At 38.6% G+C, this 23381-nt stretch overlaps 1 protein-coding gene across 1 annotated transcript; it reads left to right on the plus strand.

Annotated features, from left to right (window-relative positions):
* The first annotated feature begins 557 nt into the window (after positions 1 to 557).
* LOC136125732 (coiled-coil domain-containing protein 150-like) lies at positions 558 to 23347 on the plus strand. Its single transcript, XM_065880676.1, has 11 exons — positions 558 to 881; positions 4289 to 4417; positions 5314 to 5483; positions 6536 to 6629; positions 7444 to 7613; positions 8527 to 8653; positions 12594 to 12662; positions 12755 to 12916; positions 13639 to 13725; positions 22841 to 22951; positions 23231 to 23347. Exons 1-11 carry the CDS (start codon positions 558 to 560, stop codon positions 23345 to 23347), a joined length of 1560 nt encoding a protein of 519 aa, XP_065736748.1.
* The last annotated feature ends 34 nt before the right edge of the window (positions 23348 to 23381 follow it).

The following is a 23381-nucleotide window of genomic DNA, read 5'->3' on the forward strand; positions in this document are numbered from 1 at the left end:
TAGCGCACGTGAAAGAGGTATTAGTAGTGAAGGTGCTTACTTGTTAGCATGGTGGCTATTGAGACTGAAAACCGTTCATAGGTCACATAACAATTTAACATATGAACAGAGAAAATTAGACAAAGATATATAAAACATTTAGTGAAGAAAATAATCCAGGAATATGTTACTAAAAGAAAGTGATTCATTTCAATGATTTACAAATTTATCACATTTTTAATTTTTAACACTGTAAGCATGTGTAACTTCTTTAACTATGTTTGTGTATGTATATCCTTGGTAACCAAGCAACTAGAATGTGTCTTCAAATGGAAGGCTGCTAGGGTTCTAACAACCTGACTCTACTGGTAAAGGGGACCTCATTAGATACGCTTTGTTTCTTCACTAGGACATACTTTACACTAGTATTTTCTTCATTCTGAAAGCAAACGAACACATTTTTAAGTATATTTTCCATCCCAGCTTCATTTAGAACGTTGTGTTGTTTCTCATAGTAAAGGGGGCACTCACTGAAAAATAATTCTAGGTTTAGTTGATTTTGTCTTTTTAAATTGGTGATGCCTCCAAGAAGAAGGAAGTCTCCAGAGAGGCCTGCATCTTCAAAATTCCTTGAAAGCTATAGGCCCCATGTCAACAATATAAAGGAACGAACTTCATCAGCTGGTTTGCCCAGTGTTAGGCCAAACCCTACACGCCACGTGACCTTTGCACCTACCCTGGCTTCTGTGAGGTCTTCTCAGGAGATCGGAGACTCTAGGATCTCTCTAAAGACTCTTTTGAATGCCATTAAAACCATGGAGGGAAGACTGGAAGGTAAAATAGACATTCTTGCCTCAAGACCATTAAATGATGAATCACCAAATTTTCTTTACCAGGATTCGGTAAGTGAAGACCACAAATTAAATCATAAGGAAATTTCAGATTTATACAACGATGAAGAAAAGTAGTAACATATAGAAAGATAACGTTTGGAGGTGTGAGTAACAACAAGGAAAGAACTTCTTCACAAACAGGAAAAACTGATGATGTAGATCAAAACCATCATTCTGGCTATTGCATACTTAATTTTTGTTTTGGACACAGAAATGTCATATTTGGCTTAAGAGTAACCATTGAGATTTTTACTCTAATTTTCACTTTAAAAATTAATGCTAATAGTCTTAACATTTATAGTAAAATGGGTAAAGCCTGATTTTAAAGTAGAAATACATAAATAGAAGCCCTGAGAACTTGAACACTGGAAAATACTTTCCAAAGAAAACTTACTAGAGCATCCATCTTCGTTTGATATTTAAAAATAGAAAGTACTATAGATTGTCTTCTAGAGTTAACTACTATTTAGACCCTTTTTGTAAGCACTTTTGCTAGTGGCCTTTTCATATTTATAAATATTTTATAAACACTGGTAAAATTATAAAAACTATATTCTTCCTAATGTACTTTTCTAGAACAAAATCCAATAGGTTTTCAAAACCTTATAAGTTAGCATCTTTTGTACTATTCTTGAATCCTTGCAGAAGAAATTAAAGTATTTTTAATGTTACACGTTAAAAGTTATAAGGAAGTATAATATTGAGGAAGATGTGGGTGAAAGGCATTCTTCTTAGCTGCTGTTTGGAGTGCCCTTTTCCTGTGGAGGGCAATTTGGCTCTGTTTATCACTTTACGCCCACAGTTGTACTTTTTCCTACAGATACACTAGCTTATACATAAGACATGTTTACAAGGTTACTTTCTGAAGTATTGTTTGTTATTAGCAAAAGACTAGAAACAACCAAAATTCCATCAGTAAGAGGCTGGCTAAATAAACCATGGTATACCCATAGTTTGGAATACTGTTTGAAGATATATTTTTCTTAATCATAACATATCTATTATTAGGTTAAAACAGTCAAGGCTCAGAAGAGTATACAGAGTATTTTAATATTTGTGTGCAAAAGGATTGGGGCGATGAAGTATACATATGTATTCACTTTTGAATAGAGTCTCTCTAAAATGAATCGTAATAAATTGGCAACATTATTTTCGAGGAAGGAAACTGGGTGGCTGGGAGATTTTTCACTTTGTCCTTTTGTACCTTAAGAGTAATGTGAATGTTCTACCCATCCAGAATAATTTTATGAACACTTTATTTTCAACAGAAGTAAAAGTAGAGAACGGATGGTCTTTTCATCAAATGTGCTAAAGCAATTGGGTATCATATGTAAAAACAAAAAAACAGAATACCTTTGACCCATACCTCTTACCATATATAAAAATTAACTCAAAATGGATGAAAGCCCTAAAGGTAAAACCTAAAACTGTAAAACTTCTGAAACATAGGATGAAACCATTGTGATCTTGGATTACACAAAGATTTCTTAGATTTGACATCAAAAGCATGATCCATAAAGGAAAAAATGTAACATTGACAACGTATGCTCTTCAAAGACATTGTTAAGAAAATGAAGAGAAAAGCTACAGGCTGGGGGAAAAAACATTTGCAAATCACATATCTGATAAAGGTCTTGTCTCCACAGTTTATTAAAAACTCTCAAAACTCACTAAGAAGGAAAGACAATCCGAAAAAAAAAAGGCACAAAGTATTTGAACACGTTTCACCAAAAAAGATATATGGATGATAAATAAGCACTTGAAAAGATGTTAAACATCAGTTATTAGGGAAATGCAAATTGAAACTGCAGTGAGATACTACCACACACTATTAGAATGTCTAAAATTGAAAAACTGATTACCCCAAGTGTTAGTGAAGATGTGGAGGAACTCTCATCCATGGCTGAAGGGAATGTAAAATCACTCAGCCACTCTGGAAAATAGTTTGGTAGTTTCTTTAAAAGTGATACATATTACTACCATACAACCCAGCCATTCCACTCCTATGCATTTACCAAAGATAAATGAAAGCGTATGTCTACACAAAGATCTGTATACAACTGCCCAGAGCAGCTCTACTTGTAATAGCTTAAAACTGGAACAACTCAAGTGTTCAGCAGAACACTATTCAGCAACATAAAGAGGATTGAGTGAATCTCAAAAAAACTGTGCTGAGTGGAAAGTCATATGATTTCATTATATAAAATTCTAGGAAATAAAAGTGAATTTGATTGTGACAGAAAACAGGTCAGTGGTAGCCTTGGGTGGATGTGTAGGAACAGGGAGAGATAGAAGTGGGGGAAATTACAAAAAGGCATAAGGGAACTTTTGGGATAATGGAAGTGTTCATTATCATGATTATGGTTTATACATATATCAAAATTGTCCACTTTAAATATACATAGCTTATTGTATGTCAACTATATCTCAGTAAGGCTGTTTTAAAAAATGTGAATGTATTATACTGAAATTAATTATTTTTAAATGTTTAAAATAACATTCTTGAAATGACAAAAACAGTAGCGATAGAGAACAAATTAGTGGTTGCCAGGGGACATGGGATGAGTTTGGGGGAGGGTGTGAACACAGAGAAGTAGCACAGTGAGTTCTTTGCGGCAGTGGAGCAGTTCTGTATCTTGATTGTCGTGATCACAGGAATATGTGCATGGGATCAGATTACATAGAGCTGTGTGCATGTGTGCATACACAGATGAATGCAGGTTAAAAAAATGGTGAAAATTGTAAGTTTTGTAGTCTAGTTAATCTCATTAAAGTCAGTTTCCTGGTTTTAATGTTGAACTACAATATAAGATGTCATCATTAGAAGCAGGGAAAAGAATGCATGGGGACTCTGCACTAATTTTGTAACCTCCTGTGAGTCTGTATTTCAAGATAAAGTATTTTTTAAAAGAGTAGTATTCAGAATAGTATGATCATCTGAAATAACTGTGTAGATATACTAAAAGTATTTCAGAGATGTAAAATTCTAATACTTCTAATTAGGATTAGGACACTATTTAGAACACTTCTGTAACACTATTTTCTTGACACTATTTAGTACTTCTTCACCTTTGCTTTTATGATATTAATTTACGTTGTATTTTCAAATTCTGTGATAATCAGTTTCTCCCCCGTTTTTCATCTTAGCATCATTGTCTTATCTCCCTTACCTTCATTCTGTGCTTTCATAGAGATTGACATATATTAGAGATTTGCCCATGTTTATTAACAGATTTTTTTTTTGCTTTGTAGTTTTAAGGGGAAAAACAGCTACTAAAGCTAGTTTTTATTTACAATAATATATAAGCATATTTAATTAAACATTTTAAATTTGGTTTCTAAATTGCTGTCTTATTCTAATTGCTGATTGATTGTGCTTTAGGAGAATCATTTATCATTTCTTTTTTTCCACTAAGGTGAAATCCATTCTTGAAAAGAATGAAGGGGAGCTCTCACGAGTTGTGAAGGTTCGTGCTGCAGCCCTGAAAGAGACTCAGATGTTGAAAGGTGACCTCGAAGCTTTGGAGGACAGGGGGAACAAGAAGGCAAGACATCAGTCCTTTCTGAAGTCTGTTACTGAAGTGAAGCGCTTCTGAAATCTTTCATGAGCCATATTCTTTCTTTTCTTGTTACCTTTAGTAAAAAAAGAATGAGGATTGATCAGAGGAGGATTTTTTTTTTCCTAAAAAAGGATAACTTTAGAAGAGCTCTAAAATATTTCCCTTAAAAATACATGATTTAACTCCCAATGGTTTTTTTTTTCTTCCTGTCTTAAAATAATCAAAAGTCCTATCTTTTTCTGTTGAAAAACATCTGACCTTGGTATTAATAACCACCTACTTATGTTCTATTAATGTGATATAACACTGTTAAGATTTTATATTAAGTCAAATTACCAAATGCTTTCTGCTTAACAGTGTGTGTACTTAGTGGGAAGAGGGGTAACATCCCAAACTTCTTGACAGCAGGTGCTAGATTTTGCCCCTCTGAAGAGGGCTGTGAGTCACATCACTCTTCAGCAGCTTCCACTTTCTCTTGTGGTCCTTTTTCCTCAGATAATTCTGATGGGCTTCAAATGTGTTATTTTCTTCTGACTCCATGGTAAGATAGCTGAGGAGGGCTAGCGCAGGCCAGTCTGGGACCCCCTCTAGACCCAAGAAGCTGTTGGTCTTTATGTCTCTAGTTGATATATGTGCCAGACACGACAATAGTTAGGATGCACTGCAGAGTTCTTCATAGGATCCATATGATCTAGGGTCTAGTTTTCTCTTTCTCAAAGTCAGAATAACTTAAGAAACAAAATAAATATAAAATATACTTTAATTATTCCTCTTAGCATTCTACCAGACCTGGTTTCCATACTCTTCTAGAAGTCATGGGACTCAGCAGAAGAATAACCAGAAAGGATCAAATATCTTTGTCTTATTTCATTTTCTATTAGGTGGGAAACTTTCACCGACAACTGGCAGAAGCTAAAGAAGACAACTGCAAAGTTACAATCATGTTGGAGAATGTGTTGGCTTCTCACAGTAAGATGCAAGGTGCTCTGGAAAAAGTGCAAACAGAGCTTGGGCAGAGGGATTCAGAGATTGCAGGCCTCAAGAAAGAAAGGTACCAGAGATTATTTTTCTGTCTTTGTACTTGTATTTTTCTGCGGCCTTGTAGTAAAGAACAGAGTGCGGTCAAGAAACAGTCACTTTACATTGATTCCCTTGTGAAAATAAAGTAGTAAAATGGTATTTAAAGAGCTAGCAAATTCAGGAAAATCTGGAATTATAAATAAAAATGATATCCAAAAATTCTCATATTTTGTAGTGAGGTAAATAAGTATGTATTCTAGAAATTCATGTGATATATGCTGTTTTATCCTTGCTGTTTTCTACACCATTTATACCTGCCCTTGGGTCTACAGAACGGTAATTGTCAAGATTAAAGCCCAGTGTCTACTTCTGTTTGAATTAATTATCCATTTATTAGTATCCTATTTATTTTAGATGAATCATTCTGAGAACTACTTTTAGCCATGTTTTATAAGTGAACTCCTTTGAATGTTTCAAACATTACATAAAAGTTTCCCTTTTAGGTTAATGAACAAATGGTTTGGGTTTAATCAGACCTCTAAGACACATTGTAATACATTAGTGGTGCATATTGCCTCTATGTTATGGGAGAACAAGTGAGTTTTATATTCTTCATTGTGCTTGTTTTCTTACATATTATGAATCTGTATTACCTCTGAACTTAAAAAAAAGTCAAGGGGATGGTATTAAAAATTGTTTACTATTCACAATAAAATTCTAGGTAAAAAGCAGAAATCTCAACAGCAAGCCAGTCCATATAGAGGTGATATATTTTTGTACTAGTAATATATATAGTATAAAGTTACCAGCCCATAAGTTAGTCATTAACATGTACTGATAGTTTAATATATAAAGCCAAATTGAATCATAAATGGAACAAGTTTTTAATCCATACGAAAATTAGTTTCTTAACCTGAAGCTGAGGCTACTAATTGTCACCTGCCAACTCTCAGATATTCTGAGCATCTGTAGCCCACTGCATATGCCATTTGGGCTTCCTGGAAGGTGTCCTGTAACTCCCAGTGGTATCATTCCTAGATGGTACTTTTCTATGGTCACTCTCCCTGTGCCCTTCATTTATAGGGCTCTAAATCAACAGCGGGTACAGAAGCTGGAAGCAGAAGTGGACCAGTGGCAGGCCAGGATCCTTGTCGTGGAGGCCCAGCACAACAGTGAGGTAGAAGCCAGGTTTTTATAGATGATAATGTTGATATTTTTTATTTTATTGGGATATTGCTATTTTGGAAAAACGGAGTAAAACAATCGGGTAAATTTCCTTTCCATTCAAGTCTGAGTTTTGAACAGTGACATATTTCCAAATGGGAAATGGGTCTGCGATCTTACAGTGAACCATTTATTGGCAAACCAGAACCATAATTATGCCTAACTCTCTTTGTCTTATATGGTCTGCATTCTTTTCATGTATTAATGCATAAGTGAAGTTAAAGGGCTTAGAAAACAACATAACTTTAGTCAGAAGTAGCTAGAATGATCCCACTAAATAAGGAGGCATACTCACATGTGTTTATAGGTGTATACACACATGAATATGTATCTACACGTATGCACACATATAAAATAGAGATATTTCCTATAAAAAGCTTTTTCTAGAAGGATATACAGGGAACAGTTGCCAGTTCTTATCTGTCCAGGCAGTGAGACCAGAGGGTCATAGGATCAGGAAGGGAGGAGTTTAACTGGTTTAAAACTTTAGAAATTAGGATAAATAAGTTGGCTCTATTTTCCAAAACTCTCTAGTGACCAGTGGAGCATACCCTTCCTATCACCTTCTAAGAGTCTCCTAAGGACTGTCTGTAATAAGTTCTCACATATATATTCCAGGCATCTGGAGTCTTTGGTTCTGGTTCCAAACAATTATTGTTTCAAAGTTTAAAGAGTGAATATACAGTGTTATGGACTTCTTGTGTCTGTTACAGTGGAATTAAAAACAATCTCGTGAAATTAAAAACAATCATTCTTCTCTCTTTCAGATGGAGCCTCTACAAAAAGCTCTAGATGTAGCTAGAGAAGACAACAGGAAACTGGCTATGAGCCTGGAGCAAGCTCTCCAGACAAATAATCATCTGCAAACAAAGCTTGATCACGTTCAAGAGAAATTGGAAAGCAAAGAACTTGAGCGACAGACTTTGGAAACCTTCAAGTAAGGGCAGTACAGTCGCAGTGAAATTAGGGAGAGCCTCTGGGAGAGTAAGCTTGGCTAATTCACATAAACCAGTTAAAGCCTTTTTCCCTGTTGAGCTAGTACTCCCAGCAGAGCCATGTGAAGGAAGCAGGCACAGTGGAGCAGAGCAGATATTAGCTGGCTGGGGTACGCTCCTTTTCAGCTCTCCCCTCGTCTGCTGTCGGTCTTCTTCCGTACATGAAGGTTTAAACCAAGTTGGAAGGGACACTTACATGTTTCTGCCAAACCTTTTCTATCAGAAGCTTATGTGTCCTTTAAAAGTATGATTTGGAAAAGGAGAAACAGAAGCATGGTTGGGAATAACCCCTCCAGGAGTGGGATAATTCCATTTAAGCAGCTGCTAAACCATTCATTGTTTTCAGTTTTGTCCTGAGATTAGTTAGGTCAAACCCATCAAGTTCAGGTCAAGCCACTAAAGTTTTTTGTTAAACTTTATCTAGGCAAATAGGATTTAGATATTAATAACATCCCATGAAAATTTATACCCAAGGGAAATGCATTGTGCACGTGGATCTTTATTCCTTTCACGTAGTGAACATACTGATATAGCAGGCAAGTATAAGCTAAAGCAAAGAAGGTGTTTTTCATATTTGTAATCTGTACAAATTTTATATTCTGGTGAAATGTTGCTGGCTCAGGACTACTGAGTATTGGTTAAAACAAGAGTATGTGTTTCACTCTTTTGGGTGGATCTCTTTCTTTTGAATGACTTTTTGTTTTTTAATGCTGTAGGTAAATGCTTATTTCTTCTTCTGTTAATGAGTTCCAGATCAGTGATTTTTACCTGGTGACTTATCTGCTTCTCATTGGTAAATGACATCTACTAAGATGTTTTCTAAAGGTGATTTATCATCTCTGTTTTTCAAAACAGAGAACAGATGAGTGAAGAATCCAAAATAGAAGCAGAACTGCATGCTGAACGCATAGATGCTCTAAGAAAGCAGTTTCAAATTGAGAGAGAAACTGCAAAGAAAGCAGCACAACGGGAAGTGACTGAGGTATGGAGGCAAGTGACGAAAGTCTCCCTCTAGGTGAATGCCTTTGAAGAGGAGAACCAGCTACAGGATTTCCGAGAATGACTACAGTTGTTCTTTGGCTCTTCTAATCCCCCTGTCGCCAGCAAGCCAGATACATCTCTATGCTGTTTGTAAATTAACACACAAAAAGTTTCTGATATACAGTTATCTGCCCAATGAAGGAATGCCTTGATGACAGCCTTCCCACTGGAGAATAATAACTGAGTGGGAAAGAGGAAGGAGGAGACCGCCATCTGCTAGACAGATGGCAAGTCACCTGTCTCCTCAATTCACTTAACTAGCATCCATCATGCACCTACCTCCTCCTGAGAGGCACAAGTAAAAACAGCAGAAGATGTGGTCTGTGCTAAATGACCCCTTATTTAATTGTCATCTCCACTCTTTACATGAGACAACTAGGAAGACAGCAGAAGATGTTTCTTGGATAGCTAGAAGCTGTGTACAATTTTAAAGGAATTCAAAAGTAAGGGAAAGTTTGTTTTAGGCTGGTTGGGTGATCGAAGAAGAAGGGAAGCTTGACGAAATTATACAGGGTTGAGACTGGCAGAGCTGACAGGGCTGTGACACTCTCTGTGTAAGAGGATGAACAAAGCTTAGTTACAAAAATAAATAGGACATGTGAGCAAAGAAAAAGGATTTGCCTCTCTTGATCAGAGCAGAGACTTTAGGAAATTTCTGAGAAAAAGGGGTTAGCTTAGATGAGACCAGCTGGTAGACGGCCTTGACTACCAGAATGTTGGATGGAAAGTATTAGGTAAAAGTAGAGCACTGTAGGTTTCTGAGAAGGCTATGAGCACAATTTTAGGTAGGTTAGTCTATTAGCAGTGGAGAGTAGGTAAGAATGAAGAGAAACTGGAAACATGGAGGCTCAAGGGAACTAGAGCAGTTACTTTGGGCTTCAGATGATTAGAGCCAAGCAAAGTGTTTCTGTTGAAAATAGAGAACAATCAATCAAATCAAAAATCCATTTTAATTAATAGAAAAATCAGACCCTAAATGTATCATAAGCAAAGGGGAGGGAGTAATTAAAATAATTCCAAGACTTGTTTGGGGCGGCCGGCCTGTATTTTGCCAAATTTAGCGCAGTTAGCAATTGCACTTGAATCTGACTTTGTGACTGTGCGCTGTCAACTATTTACACGGTGCTTTGTAAATCGAAAAAGCACTGTATATAAGTGTTAAAAAATATTATAAAAATAATTTCTGTGGGAAACAAAAATGGGCACTGAAATTAAAAGTACCTTTATTCAGAGAGAGTTGTTCAGAATACTTAAAAGTTTAAATCCTTTTCACAGGGATCAGTAAAGATGGTGAACTTGTGCAGGAGAGACCAAGGAACATGTCTTGAGCAGTTAGTGGCAGGGGTGGGCTCAGGGTTTAAGCACTGTTTAAGACTCCCAGCTCTGCCTCTTATTAGCAATGTGTAAATTTACTATGTGTAAATTTACTATCTGTGCAGATGACTTCACTTCTGAGTCTCAGTTTCCTCAGTCAAAATGGAAATCATCACAACTGCTTTCCAGGGTGGTTTTGAGGGTTAGTTTTTAGGGCTTACCCAGTTTTGACAAAGCTGTGATTGAGGTAATGGTGGAATATCTAACAGAAATTGAGTTGGGTGATAATAAAAGACTAACACTGTAGTGTGAGGTTAGGATCTGAGAGAATGAGCAAGTATAAGAGAAAAGGTAACAAATAATTTTGACTTTTTTCTTTGACATGAGTTAAATACTTACCAGCCACAGAGAATACCACCCTCCTCCTATCTTCTCCCTTCTCTGCTGCCATCTCTTCTTCCTAAAAATCAAGTGGTACTCATTTAAGGGCATATGAGGAGGAGGGGGAACTCAGTAAAATGATTTAAGTAATGTTAAAAGATAAATTGAAGAATAATAAAAATCAATTTGAATCAGGCCGTATGCAATCAATTGCAATAGAAAGGCGCTCTGAGGAGTTGTATAAAATGAAAGACTTTTATAGGCAGAGGAAAGCAGGAACAAGGAAGTTATACTAGGCAAAAAAATAGATTAGTTACTAGTAGCAGAGTTACTTCCTTTAAGGGGTGGCAGGGGTCTGTCAGGCAGATTACTCAACTAATGCTGATCGGGCGATTCCTGATTGACTGGTTTAAGAGTCCTTTTCTGGAAGAGCCAAAACTGTAATTAAGTCTCAGTTTGGTGACATAAGGCTTAGCATAAGTGACTTCATTGTGGGCCTGTTGTCTTGTTTTTAATAGTAATCACTATGTTATTTTTCCACTAGACAAGTTCATTAAAATTTCTAAACAAAAAGCAATATTCATAAGAACTATAAACTATGTAAATAAGCTACAAGGATATATTGTACAGCACAGGGAATATAGCCAGTATTTTATAATAACTGGAGTATAATCTATAAAAATTTTTAATCACTATGTCATACACCTAAAACTAATATAATATCGTAAATCAACTATATACCTCAATAGAAAAAAAGCAATATTATAAAAATACATGCAAGGATAGTCAATAACTGATAGGTGTATTTACATAAACTGCCATATAATTTATTTCCACTTCTCCATACATGAGGTCACAAGTGACAGAAAGAGACGAGCTTAAGCTTTTTTTAAAAAAAAACAAAACCTTTAAAGCACAGCAGTGAGCACTGAGCAATTAGTGTGTGCCAGGCTCTATATTCCTTCTCTGCCTCATCTTGTTTAACTGTTACATGAATCCTACGACGTAGGCTATTCACATACTTTTCCAGTGATGAACCTGAGGCTTAGGGAAGTTAATTATCGGAAATTACTTGACTAGTGTGTGGTGAAGCTGAGATTTTAACTTCTGTCTGATTCCAAAGCCATGCTCTTAGAAAGCAAATGATGAACATACATTTACATTATCTGTTCTAAGAAAAATTGTGTTCTTTAGTGTTAAAAATTATGAAAATCACTGAGAGTGTTTCTCCACAAATCTACTTATTATTGCCTCACTTACCCTCCTTTTTTAAATATCTATTTATTTGGCTGTGCCAGGTCTTAGTTGCAGCACACAGGATCTTTAGTTGTGGCACACAGGATCTAGTTCCCTGATCAGGGATCAAAGCCGGCCCCCCTGCATTGGGAGCACAGAGTCTTAGCCACTGGACCACCAGGGAAGTCCCATCACTTAACCTCCTTTTTAAAAGAAAGGTCCAAAGAGAACAAAATATAGGGACACAGCTAAACATAAGCTTCTCTTACTGAATGGAAGGTTAAAACATTCTAATTTTCCCTTTGTATCCCACAGCTGAAGAAAGCCCTTGATGAAGCCAACTTCAGATCAGTGGAGGTATCCCGGACCAACCGAGAGCTGCGGCAGAAACTTACAGAGTTGGAAAAGACAGTGAACAGCAGCAAGGAGAAAATAAAGAGTCAAAAGGCCCAAATTAAGCTCCACTTGTCAGCTAAGGCGAATAATGCTCAGAATATAGAGAGGATGAAGGTTGTATGAGAAACCCTAACTCTCCTCTTACCTCCTTAGTATCTGATGAGGATCCAGGCAGGCAGTGGTGTCTGGGGAGGATGGTTTCAGAGCACTACCACCACCATGAGTTCTCTGGGAATTACAGCTACACCTGGGAAGTGGGCAGATTGCCTGGGGGGAGGTGGGGGGAGACTTTTCCCACAGAGATACTGCTGCATCAGTGTTTGGTTTCTCATTAGCTGCCAGTGTCACATTCTGGCTCCCCAGCTGTCTCTTCCACAGTGATTGTACAAGACTTTGCTCTTTCGGGGTCAGGGGGCTGGATGGGAAGGAGAGCCCAGCAGGAACTGGTAACTGTGGATCTCATGTGGGATTCTTTCTGTTAGCCTATAGGCAAAAAGAGCAAGCCAGTTTTTCCACTGATCATCTTTCTATGTTATTTCCACATTTACTTTCAGCAAATAGAAACAGAATTGAGGCAAATGGAGATAATTAAGGATCAATATCAGAAAAAAAACTATGAACAGGTATATGATTTCCACACACTCTGTTTACCATTCACATGAAATCCCAAACTTGGACAGGTTCACCAACCGTCTCCCTCTTTGTGCCCTACCAGTCACTGAGTATCCAGAAATTTGTATCTGAAATGACTAACCTACAGAAGGAGATGCAGTTGTTGGCCAAGAGCCAATATGATCTGTCAGCTCGGAATAAACAGCAAGAGCTGCGACTCGAGGCAGAGTGGAGGAGGAGGCGGGAGCTGGAGCATAGGTGCCAGGTAAGAGGGGTCCTAAGACTCATCTCAAAGATTACCAGCAAAGGCCATGTGCAAAACCCAGCATGAGGGCACCTGGCTTTTCTAGGCTGTGTAGAAGACAAGCTTACGAGTCGTTCATCTTAGCTAAGTCCTTAGAATCACATCTAGGAATGAAGCCTGGAGCTTTGACTATGGCACCTTGTCTTCATGTTCAACTTAATAAAAATGATACTCATTTTTAAAGAACGGCTAAAGCTCACATATGCAAAGTACTAGTTACTAAGTAAGACTTCTGAACTTAATAGTGTTTCAGGAACTTTACACCCCTTGGTTCTTCCCTGTAGCTCAGATACATCTGTTGCCGTTACAGGACTTTTATCTACTCCCAACCTAATGAAAAGCACATTTTATTACGGAAAAGGGACTTCAAGAGACCATCAAGCTCTTGCTTTCCAACAGAGATTGTCTGCTATGAAAAGTATTCCCCAGTTCTGGAAAGAGATGTTAATCACATTTTCTCAGGAGAATCTGTAAATCAAAATCTGTAATCATATACACAAATGTATACTGTAGGTTAAACTGAAAATAATAGTTTTTATCTTATAGTCTGGTAGCACCTGCAGTTAGAAAGTACCCCATCATACTTTCATAATTTGGTTGCTCATTTACTACAATAATGAAGCTTTTTCTTCCATATATAGTACATTGGGAGTTTGTAAAAAGTCTTTGTATCACATTTTCAGGAATTGGAAGAAACTATTAGACATCTGAAGAAATGTAAAGAGGCAACAGAGAATAAACTGAAAGAAGCTAGTGTGGAATCAGAACAGGTGAGCCAGACCCACGGACATGAAGACTTAGACAAGCTTCCTCAGACATGATGACCCCGAAACACAAGTCAGTGTAATATCCTTCAGTAACATAGCTGTCAGGAGTGCAAAAGGCAAGAACCAATACCTTACTCAGTATAGCTTCTGTTATAAAGAATAGTTTTAGATTAAGATTCTGTGTCTTGATGAGACATCATAGAATGCTAAAATATTGATTGATATTGACAAATATTAACTTGGTAGTCTAAGTCCCTGAAATTCCAGAAATCCCTGGAATTGGGATTGACATATATACACTAATATGTATAAAATAGATAACCAATAAGAACCTGCTGTATAATAAATAAAATTCAAAAAAGAAGAGATTCTTAAGCTAAAGGTATCACAGTGACATTGCTGCCAGTTTATCCTTTTTGTAGCCATTAAATTACATGATAATATGACTGTCAGAATGGTATATTGAAAGGAATATGGAGGGGGCAGAGTGAAGATGGTGTACTAGGAGGATGCGGAATTCACGTCTCCTCACAACTAGGGCACCTACCAGGCACCAGTGGGGGACCACTGACACCTAAGGTGATGGGAGGAACCCCCAGAGACCAGGTAGGACATGAGGCATTGGGGGGGAGTGAAGGAAAAGCAGAGGTGGGATGGGACTGGCACCTGAGAGGCGGCTGGGGGAAGGGAAGGGATTCCATGCCCGAAGGGGGAAATTTGGGGACCACTGGGAGGGCAGAGGATCAAAAGGGAGCAGGGCCAGGTTTCCCCTGCCCAGTTGGGCCCCTGGGAACCTGCTGAGATCCTGGGCCTGACCCTCTGCCCACTGAGGCCCCCTCCAGCAGTGCGGGTCCTGAGGGAGTGGGAGGGAAGAGGGAGCAAAAATGAAGGCTGGACCTGTGGGACCAGCACCCCTGAGGGGTGGCTGGGGGAGGGGAGGAGTTCCTACACCCAGTGGGACCCACCCACGGTTAGGGGTCCAGCAGCAAAGGGGGAGACCCTGGAGGAGACAGTGGGGGAGGGCACAGAGGAATGGAGGGAAACAGGGCCAGCACTTTCCCTGTTGGGCTCCTGGGCCTAATCCTCGGAGCCTCTCTCCTACTGTGCAGAGCCCAAGCCCTGCCCCTACACCCCCACCCAAGGCCCCACCTCTACACTCAGAGACCCCCTCTGAGACCCGCTCCAAGGCACTGGGCCTAAACCCCACCCACACACCCTCACTCAGGGCCTTACCTCCAAACTCCAGAACTCCACACTCCAGAGGCCCTCCTTTCCTTCCACCCAGGTCCTAAGCAGAGGCCCTGCCCCACACTTGAACATCACCCCACCTAGGCCCCACCCCCAGAGCCTTTTCCTGCTATGGGGCTCCTGAGCCTAGGTCCTGCCCCACCTTAAACCCACCCCTGCCTAAACCCCACCCCATAGCCAAGGCTTTTTTTTTTCTTTTTTCCTCTCTTAGATTGGGGTTCTGTTTTACCTTGTTGACTCATTGTTGATTCTCTTATATTTTTATATTTCCTAATCTTATTTTTCTAATTTTACTTTATTCTTTATACTTTGTTGTTCTCTCCTTTTGGCTTGTACCCTCCCCCTTTTTTCTGTTGTGGTTTTATTTTACCTTGTTGCAGTTTCAATTATAGTTTTGTATTTCCTAATATATTTATCTTTCTAATTTTATTTTCTTTTTTATTCTTTGATATTGTGCTGCTCTGCTCTGCTCCTTTTTTTCCTTTTTTACAATGCTACAAAGCTTGCAAGATCTTGGTTCCCAGGACAGAGGTCAGGCCCAAGCTCCTGTAGTGGGAGCTCCAAGTCTGCTGGATGAACAGAGAAACTCAAATCCCAGGGAATATTAATGGGAGTGAGGCATCCTAGAGGTCCTCATCTCTGCACCAAGACCTGACTCTATCCAACTGCCTGCAAACTCCAGTGCTGGACGTCTCAGGCCAAACAACCAGTAAGATAGGAATACAGCACCACCCGTCAAAAAAAAATGAAACAACAACAAAAAAAAATGTTACAGACGAAGGAACAAGGTAAAAACCTACAAGACAAATAAGTGAAGATGAAATAGGCAAGCCACCTGAAAGAGAATTCAGAGTAATGATAGTAAAGATGATCCAAAATCTTGGAAACAGAATGGAGAAATTACAAGAAGCATTTAACAAGGATCTAGAAGAATTTAAGAGCAAACAAACAAACAGTTACTGAAATTAAAAATACTCTAGAAGAAATCAGTAGCAGAAAAACTGAGGCAAAAGAACGGATAAGTGAGCTGGAAGATAAGATGGTGGAAATAACTGCCAGGGAGCAGAATAAAGAAAAAAGAATGAAAAGAATTGAGGGCAGTTTTAGAGACCTCTGGTACAATATTAAACACACCAACATTCGAAATATAGGGGTCCCAGAAGAAGAAGAGAAAAAGAAAGGCACTCAGAAAATATTTGAAGAGATTATAGTTGAAAACTTCCCTAACATGGGAAATGAAATAGTCAATCAAGTCCAGGAAGCACAGAGAGTACCACACAGGATAAACCCAAAGAGAAACACACCGAGACACATTAATCAAACTATCAAAAATTAAATACAAGGAAAAAATATTAAAAGCGGCAAAGGAAAAGCAACAAATAACATAGAAGGGAATCCCCATAAGGTTAAGAGCTGATTTTTCAGCAGAAACTGCAATGCAGAAGGGAGTGCAGAACATAATTAAAGTGGTGAAAGGGAAAAACCTACAAACAATATTACTCTACGCAGCAAGGATCTCATTCAGATTCAACAGAGAAATTGAAATTTTAACAGACAAGCAAAAGCGAAGAGAATTCAGCACCACCAAACCAGCTTTACAACAAATGCTAAAGGAACTTCTGTAGGCAGGAAACACAAGAGGAGAAGGAAAAGACCTACAAAAACAAACTCAAAACAATTAAGAAAATGGTAATAGGAACATACATATCAATAATTACCTTAAATGTAAATGGATTAAATGCACCAACCAAAAGACATACACTGGCTGAATGGATACAAAGACAATACCCATATATATACTGTCTACAAGAGGCCCACTTCAGACCTAGGGACACATACAGACTGAAAGTGAGACGATGGAAAAAAAGATATTCCATGCAAATGGAAATCAAAAGAAAGCTGGAGTAGCAATTCCGATATCAGACAAAATAGACTTTAAAATCAAGACTATTACAAGAGACAAAGGACACTACATAATGATCAAGGGATTGATCCAAGAAGAAGATATAACAATTGTAAATATTTATGCACCCAACATAGGAGCACCTCAATACATAAGGCAAATGCTAACAGCCATAAAAGGGGAAATCAACAGCAACAAAATCACAGTAGGGGACTTTAACACCCCACTTTCACCAATGGACAGATCATCCAAACTGGAAAGAAATAAGGAAACACAAGCTTCAAATGATACATTAAACAAGATGGGCTTAACTGATATTTATAGGACATTCCATCCAGAAACAACAGAATACACTTTCTTCTCAAGTGCTCATGGAACACTCAGAATAGATCATATCTTGGGTCACAAGTCAAGCCTCAGTAAATTTAAGAAAATTGAAATTGTATGAAGCATCTGTTCTGACCAAAATTCTATGAGACTAGACATCAATTAACTACAGGAAAAAATCTGTAGGAAATACAAATACATGGAGGCTAAACAATACACAGCTAAATAACCAAGAGATCACTGAAGAAATCAAAGAGGAAATCAAAAAATACCTAGAAACAGGGCTTCCTTGGTGGCGCAGTGGTTGAGAGTCCGCCTGCTGATGCAGGGGACATGGGTTCGTGCCCCGGTCCAGGAAGATCCCACATGCCGCGGAGCAGCTGGGCCCCTGAGCCATGGCCGCTGAGCCTGCACGTCCGGAGCCTGTGCTCTGCAACAGGAGAGGCCACAACAGTGAGAGGCCCGTGTACCGCAAAAAAAAAAAAAAAAAAATACCTAGAAACAAATGACAATGAAAACATGACGACCCAAAACCTATGGGATGCAGCAGAAGCAGTTCTAAGAGGGAAGTTTATAGCAATACAATCCTACCTCAAGAAACAAGAAACATCTCAAATAAACAACTTAACCTTACACCTAAAGCAATTAGAGAAGGAAGAACAAAATAACCCCAAAGTTAGCAGAAGGAAAGAAATCATAAAGATCAGAAATAAATGAAAAAGAAATGAAACAATAGCAAAGATCAATAAAACGAAAAGCTGGTTCTTTGAGAAGATAAACAAAATTGATAAACCATTAGCCAGACTCATCAAGAAAAAAAGGGAGAAGACTCAAATCAATAGAACTAGAAATGAAAAAGGAGAAGTAACAACTGACACTGCAGAAATACAAAGGATCATGAGAGATTACTACAAGCAACTCTATGCCAATAAAATGGACAACCTGGAAAAAATGGACAAATTCTTAGAAATGCACAACCTTCCGAGACTGAACCAAGAAGAAATGGAAAATATGAACAGTCCAGTCACAAGCACTGAAATTGAAACTGTGATTAAAAATCTTCCAACAAACAAAAGCCCAGGACCAGATGGCTTCACAGGTGAATTCTATCAAACATTTAGAGAAGAGCTAACACCTATCTTTCTCAAACTCTTCCAAAATATAGCAGAGGAAGGAACACGCCCAAACTCATTCTACGAGGCCACCATCACCCTGATACCAAAGCCAAAGATGTCACAAAGAAAGAAAACTACAGGCCAATATCGCTGATGAACATAGATGCAAAAATCCTCAACTAAATACTAGCAAACAGAATCCAACAGCACATTAAAAGGATCATACACCATGATCAAGTGGGGTTTATCCCAGGAATGCAAGGATTCTCAATATATGCAAATCAATCAACGTGATACACCATATTAACAAATTGAAGGAGAAAAACCATATGACCGTCTCAATAGATGCAGAGAAAGCTTTTGACAAAATTCAACACTGATTTATGATAAAAAACCCTCCAGAAAGTAGGCATATTGTCCTCAATGGTGAAAAACTGAAACCATTTCCTCTAAGATCAGGAACAAGACAAGGTTGCCCACTCTCACCACTCTTATTCAACATAGTTTTGGAAGTTTTAGCCACAGCAATCAGAGAAGAAAAGGAAATAAAAGGAATCCAAATCAGAAAAGAAGAAGTAAAGCTGTCACTGTTTGCAGATGACATGATACTATACATAGAGAATCCTAAAGATGCTACCAGAAAACTACAAGAGCTAATCAATGAATTTGGTAAAGCAGCAGGATACAAAATTAATGCACAGAAATCTCTTGCATGCCTATACACTAATGATGAAGAATCTGAAAGTGAAATTAAGGAAACACTCCCATTTACCATTGCAACGAAAAGAATAAAATACCTAGGAAGAAACCTACCTAAGGAGACAAAAGACCTGTATGCAGAAAACTATAAGACACTGATGAAAGAAGTTAAAGATGATACAAACAGATCCATGTTCTTGGATTGGAAGAATCAACATTTGTGAATATGACTATACTGCGCAAAGCAACTTACAAGTTTCACAATTTGTATGGAAACACAAAAGACCCCGAATAGCCAAAGCAATCTTGAGAAGGAAAGACGGAGCTGGAGGAATCAGGCTCCCAGACTACAAAGCTACAGTTATCAAGACAATATGGTACTGGCACAGAAACAGAAATATAGATCAATGGAACAGGATAGGAAGCCCAGAGATAAACCCATGCACATATGGTCACCTTATCTTTGATAAAGGAGGCAAGAATATACAATGGATAAAAGACAGCCTCTTCAATAAGTGGTGCTGGGAAAACTGGACAGCTACATGTAAAAGAATGAAATTAGAACACTCCCTAACACCATACACAAAAATAAACTCAAAATGGATTAAAGACCTAAATGCAAGTGGACACTCTATAACATAAATCACAGCAAGATCCTTTTTGACCCACCTCCTAGAGAAACAGAAATAAAAACAAACAAATGGGACCTAATGAAACTTAAAAGCTTTTGCACAGCAAAGGAAACCATAAACAAGATGAAAAGACAACCCTCAGAATGGGAGAAAATATTTGCAAATGAAGCAACTCACAAAGGATTAATCTCCAAAATTTACAAGCAGCTCATGCAGCTCAATATCAAAAAAACAGAAAACCCAATCCAAAAGTGGGCAGACCTAAAGAGACATTCTCCAAAGAAGACACAGATGGCCAACAAACATGTGAAAAGATGCTCACCATCACTAATCATTAGAGAAATGCAAATCAAAACTACAATGAGGTATCACCTCACACCAGTCTGAATGGCCATCATCAAATAATCTACAAACAGTAAATGCTGGAGAGGGTGTGGAGAAAAGGGAACCCTCTTGCACTGTTGGTGGGAATGTAAACTGATACAGCCACTATAGAGAACAGTATGGAGGTTCCTTAAAAAACCAAAAATAGAACTACCATACGACCCAGCAATCCCACTACTGGGCATATACCCTGAGAAAACCATCATTCAAAAAGTTTCATGTACCACAATGTTCATTGCAGCTCTATTTACAATAGCCAGGACATGGAAGCAACCTAGGTGTCCATCAACAGATGAATGGATAAAGAAGATGTGGCACATATATACAATGGAATATTACTCAGCCATAAAAAGAAATGAAATTGAGTTATTTGTAGTGAGGTGGATGGATCTAGAGTCTGTCATACAGAGTGAAGTCAAAGAGAAAATCAAATACCGTATGCTAACACATACATATGGAATCTATTAAAAAAAAAAAAGGTCATGAAGAACCTAGGGGCAAGACGGGAATAAAGACACAGACCTACTAGAGAATGGACTTGAGGATACAGGGAGGGGGAAGGGTAAGCTGGGACGAAGTGAGAGAGTGGCACAGACATATATACACTACCGAATGTAAAATAGCTAGCTAGTGGGAAGCGGCCGCGTAGCACAGGGAGATCAGCTCGGTGCTTTGTGACCACCTAGAGGGCTGGGATAGGGAGGGTGGGAGGGAGGGAGACGCAAAAGGGAAGAGATATGGGAACATATGTATATGTATAACTGACTTACTTTGTTATAAAGCAGAACCTAACACACCATTGTAAAGCAATTATACTCCAATGAAGATGTTTTAAAAAATTAATTAATTAATTAAAAGGAATATGGACTCCTCTCTTGTGAGTTTGCCAACAATGACACTTACTGGGCCCTTAAGGAAGTTACATTTACTTTCTGTAACTCATCAGTTACCACTTCTATAGTAGTCAGGAAGTTATTACCTACCACTGTTACTCTGATAGATGGCTTGGAGTAAGTTTCAATAAATGTTGGCTCTATTCTCATTCACCATACAAGAGGAGACATGATGTACAATGAATGTCATTTCAAGCATCTTTCCCTCAACTTCTGATAAAGAGAAAAGTGGGGTTTGGTTTGGGGGTGGATGGGAGTGTGTCTGTCGTCAGGATGCACAAACAGACCTGAAAAATACTTTAGCTTTGTAGCTTTCTAAAAGTTAAATGACAAGCAGAGCTCTGTTTTCTTATCTCACTATTTTGTACCCACACTGTGACCTGGTTAATATGGGACAAGTACATAGTAGCACAAATTTATAAAGGACCTATTATATGGCTGGTGCTGTGTTAGGTGATGGAGATATAGAGTGAATAAGCCAGACAAAGCCCCTGCTCTCATCGAACTTGCCTTCTCCCAAGCAAGAGAGAAATACAGTAGTCTCTGAGACCTCAGAGTCAAAACGTGAAAATGCTGTCCATGAAACATAAATAATCAAAGGGGGAAAAACAGTCATTTTCCTTTTTATTCTAGAGGATATGTTCTACAGCTATTTTGAAGCAACCTTTATATATAATAAAAACCTGTTGGCTCTACCTTCAAAATAAAATATCCCAAATACATAGAAAAGTGCCAGGCACATATAGGCTCTCAATAAACATCTGTCAAGTAAATGAATACTGATTCTAGATCATCTTCAAAGGCAGACTATTAGAGGGACTGTTTTCAAGTCTAACAGATCATTTGGAAATTTGTGCTTAGGAGCTAAAGTATAAAATATTTTGATAAAGGAAATAAAAAAATACCATTTACACTAAGCTGGTCCAGTGTTTTTACTAATTCACTGTATTACCTTTATAAAGCACAGCAGGAAAATCTAGGCTTTACAGTTCAGGGACTTTGGAGAAGTGTTTAGTCTTAGAGAACAGAACTCAAAGTGTGGTTTGAACTACCACATGAATTTTCAATGCCATCTTGTACTTTCACTCCTATCGTAACTTTCTCCTGAGAACTTTCTCTCAGTTCACATCCAGGAAATATTAACAAATGCATGAAAATCAGGTTTGCATTCATTGTTTAACTCCATATTCAGCAATTCTCTCATCTATAGGAGGATGTGTATTATGTAAACAGGTTGCAAAGACCATGCAGTTAGAATTTGAGTCTTTTAATATCTAAGTCAAGTCTTTTTTTTTTTTTTTTTTTTTGTGGTATGCGGGCCTCTCACCGTTGCGGCCTCTTCCGTTGCGGAGCACAGGCTCCGGACGCACAGGCTCAGCGGCCATGGCTCACGGGCCCAGTCGCTCCGCGGCACGTGGGATCCTCCCGGACCAGGTCACGAACCCGCTTCCCCTTCATCGGCAGGCAGACTCTCAACCACTGCGCCACCAGGGAAGCCCTAAGTAAAGTCTCTTGAACTGGCAACTATAGGAAGAAAACTTCCAGTTTAACTAATATGAAGCCCATTTGCTAATTGTGGGGGGAAATAAAGCTTTTAAATTATACAGTGTAAAAAGAAAGAGTCTCGGGCTTCCCTGGTGGCGCAGTGGTTGAGAGTCCACCTGCCGATGCAGGGGACACGGGTTCGTGCCCCAGTCCGGGAATATCCCACACGCTGCGGAGCAGCTAGGCCCGTGAGTCATGGCCGCTGGGCCTGCGTGTCCGGAGCCTGTGCTCCGCAACGGGAGAGGCCGCAACAGTGAGAGGCCCGCGTACCGCAAAAAAAAAAAAAAGAAAAAGAAAGTCTCTTGAACTAATACACAAAAAGATTAAGTGTTCCTTTGTTGTAAATTTTAATGAGAACATTTGTATGTGCAGATAACAGCTAACCTGGAAGAAGCTCAGCGCTGGTTTAACTGCAGACTCGATGGCCTACAACTTGAGCTGACCAAAAACCGGTTGCAGAGGGAAGACAGGTGGCGGGAAAAGGTGGAATATTTGGCTGTCTTAAGCAATTCTGGATTTGTTCCTTCTCAGATTTCTAACTACACAAGTTCTCTCTTCATCCAGCTACTCTCCACTAATCTGTAGATTTAACTACTGTTTGGAAAACCAATGAACTGAATTTCTTTCTTAAAAGTTCTACCTCTCCCAAGCTGTCTAGTTTAGAACCACCTATCTTGAAAAATGACATCCATAAAGACAAAACAGGTCCTCAGCTCTGCAGTTAGTTTCTAACAGTTTTGTGGTGTGTGTTCTTTCCAACAGGACCAAGATAAAAGGCACAACGGCATATCCAATCAGTCTCCTCTACATCGATGGGAGAATAAACAGAATCTTAGACTTGTGCCCAAGAAGTGTCATTCTGAACTAAAGAGAAAGTGATGTCCTTGACAGAGGAGCTTCTTCACTTAGAACA

This window comes from Phocoena phocoena, chromosome 7, assembly GCF_963924675.1.
Source record: "Phocoena phocoena chromosome 7, mPhoPho1.1, whole genome shotgun sequence".
NCBI classification, from domain to species: Eukaryota; Metazoa; Chordata; class Mammalia; order Artiodactyla; family Phocoenidae; genus Phocoena; species Phocoena phocoena.

What these genes read in the sequence shown, in the direction of transcription:
- LOC136125732 (XM_065880676.1), top strand. Translation starts at nt 558, where the DNA reads ATGCCTCCAAGAAGAAGGAAGTCTCCAGAGAGGCCTGCATCTTCAAAA. An exon ending in CTAGTGTGGAATCAGAACAG is followed by an intron (nt 13,726 to 22,840) that starts GTGAGCCAGACC and finishes TTGTATGTGCAG; the next exon opens with ATAACAGCTAACCTGGAAGA. An exon ending in AAGACAGGTGGCGGGAAAAG is followed by an intron (nt 22,952 to 23,230) that starts GTGGAATATTTG and finishes TCTTTCCAACAG; the next exon opens with GACCAAGATAAAAGGCACAA.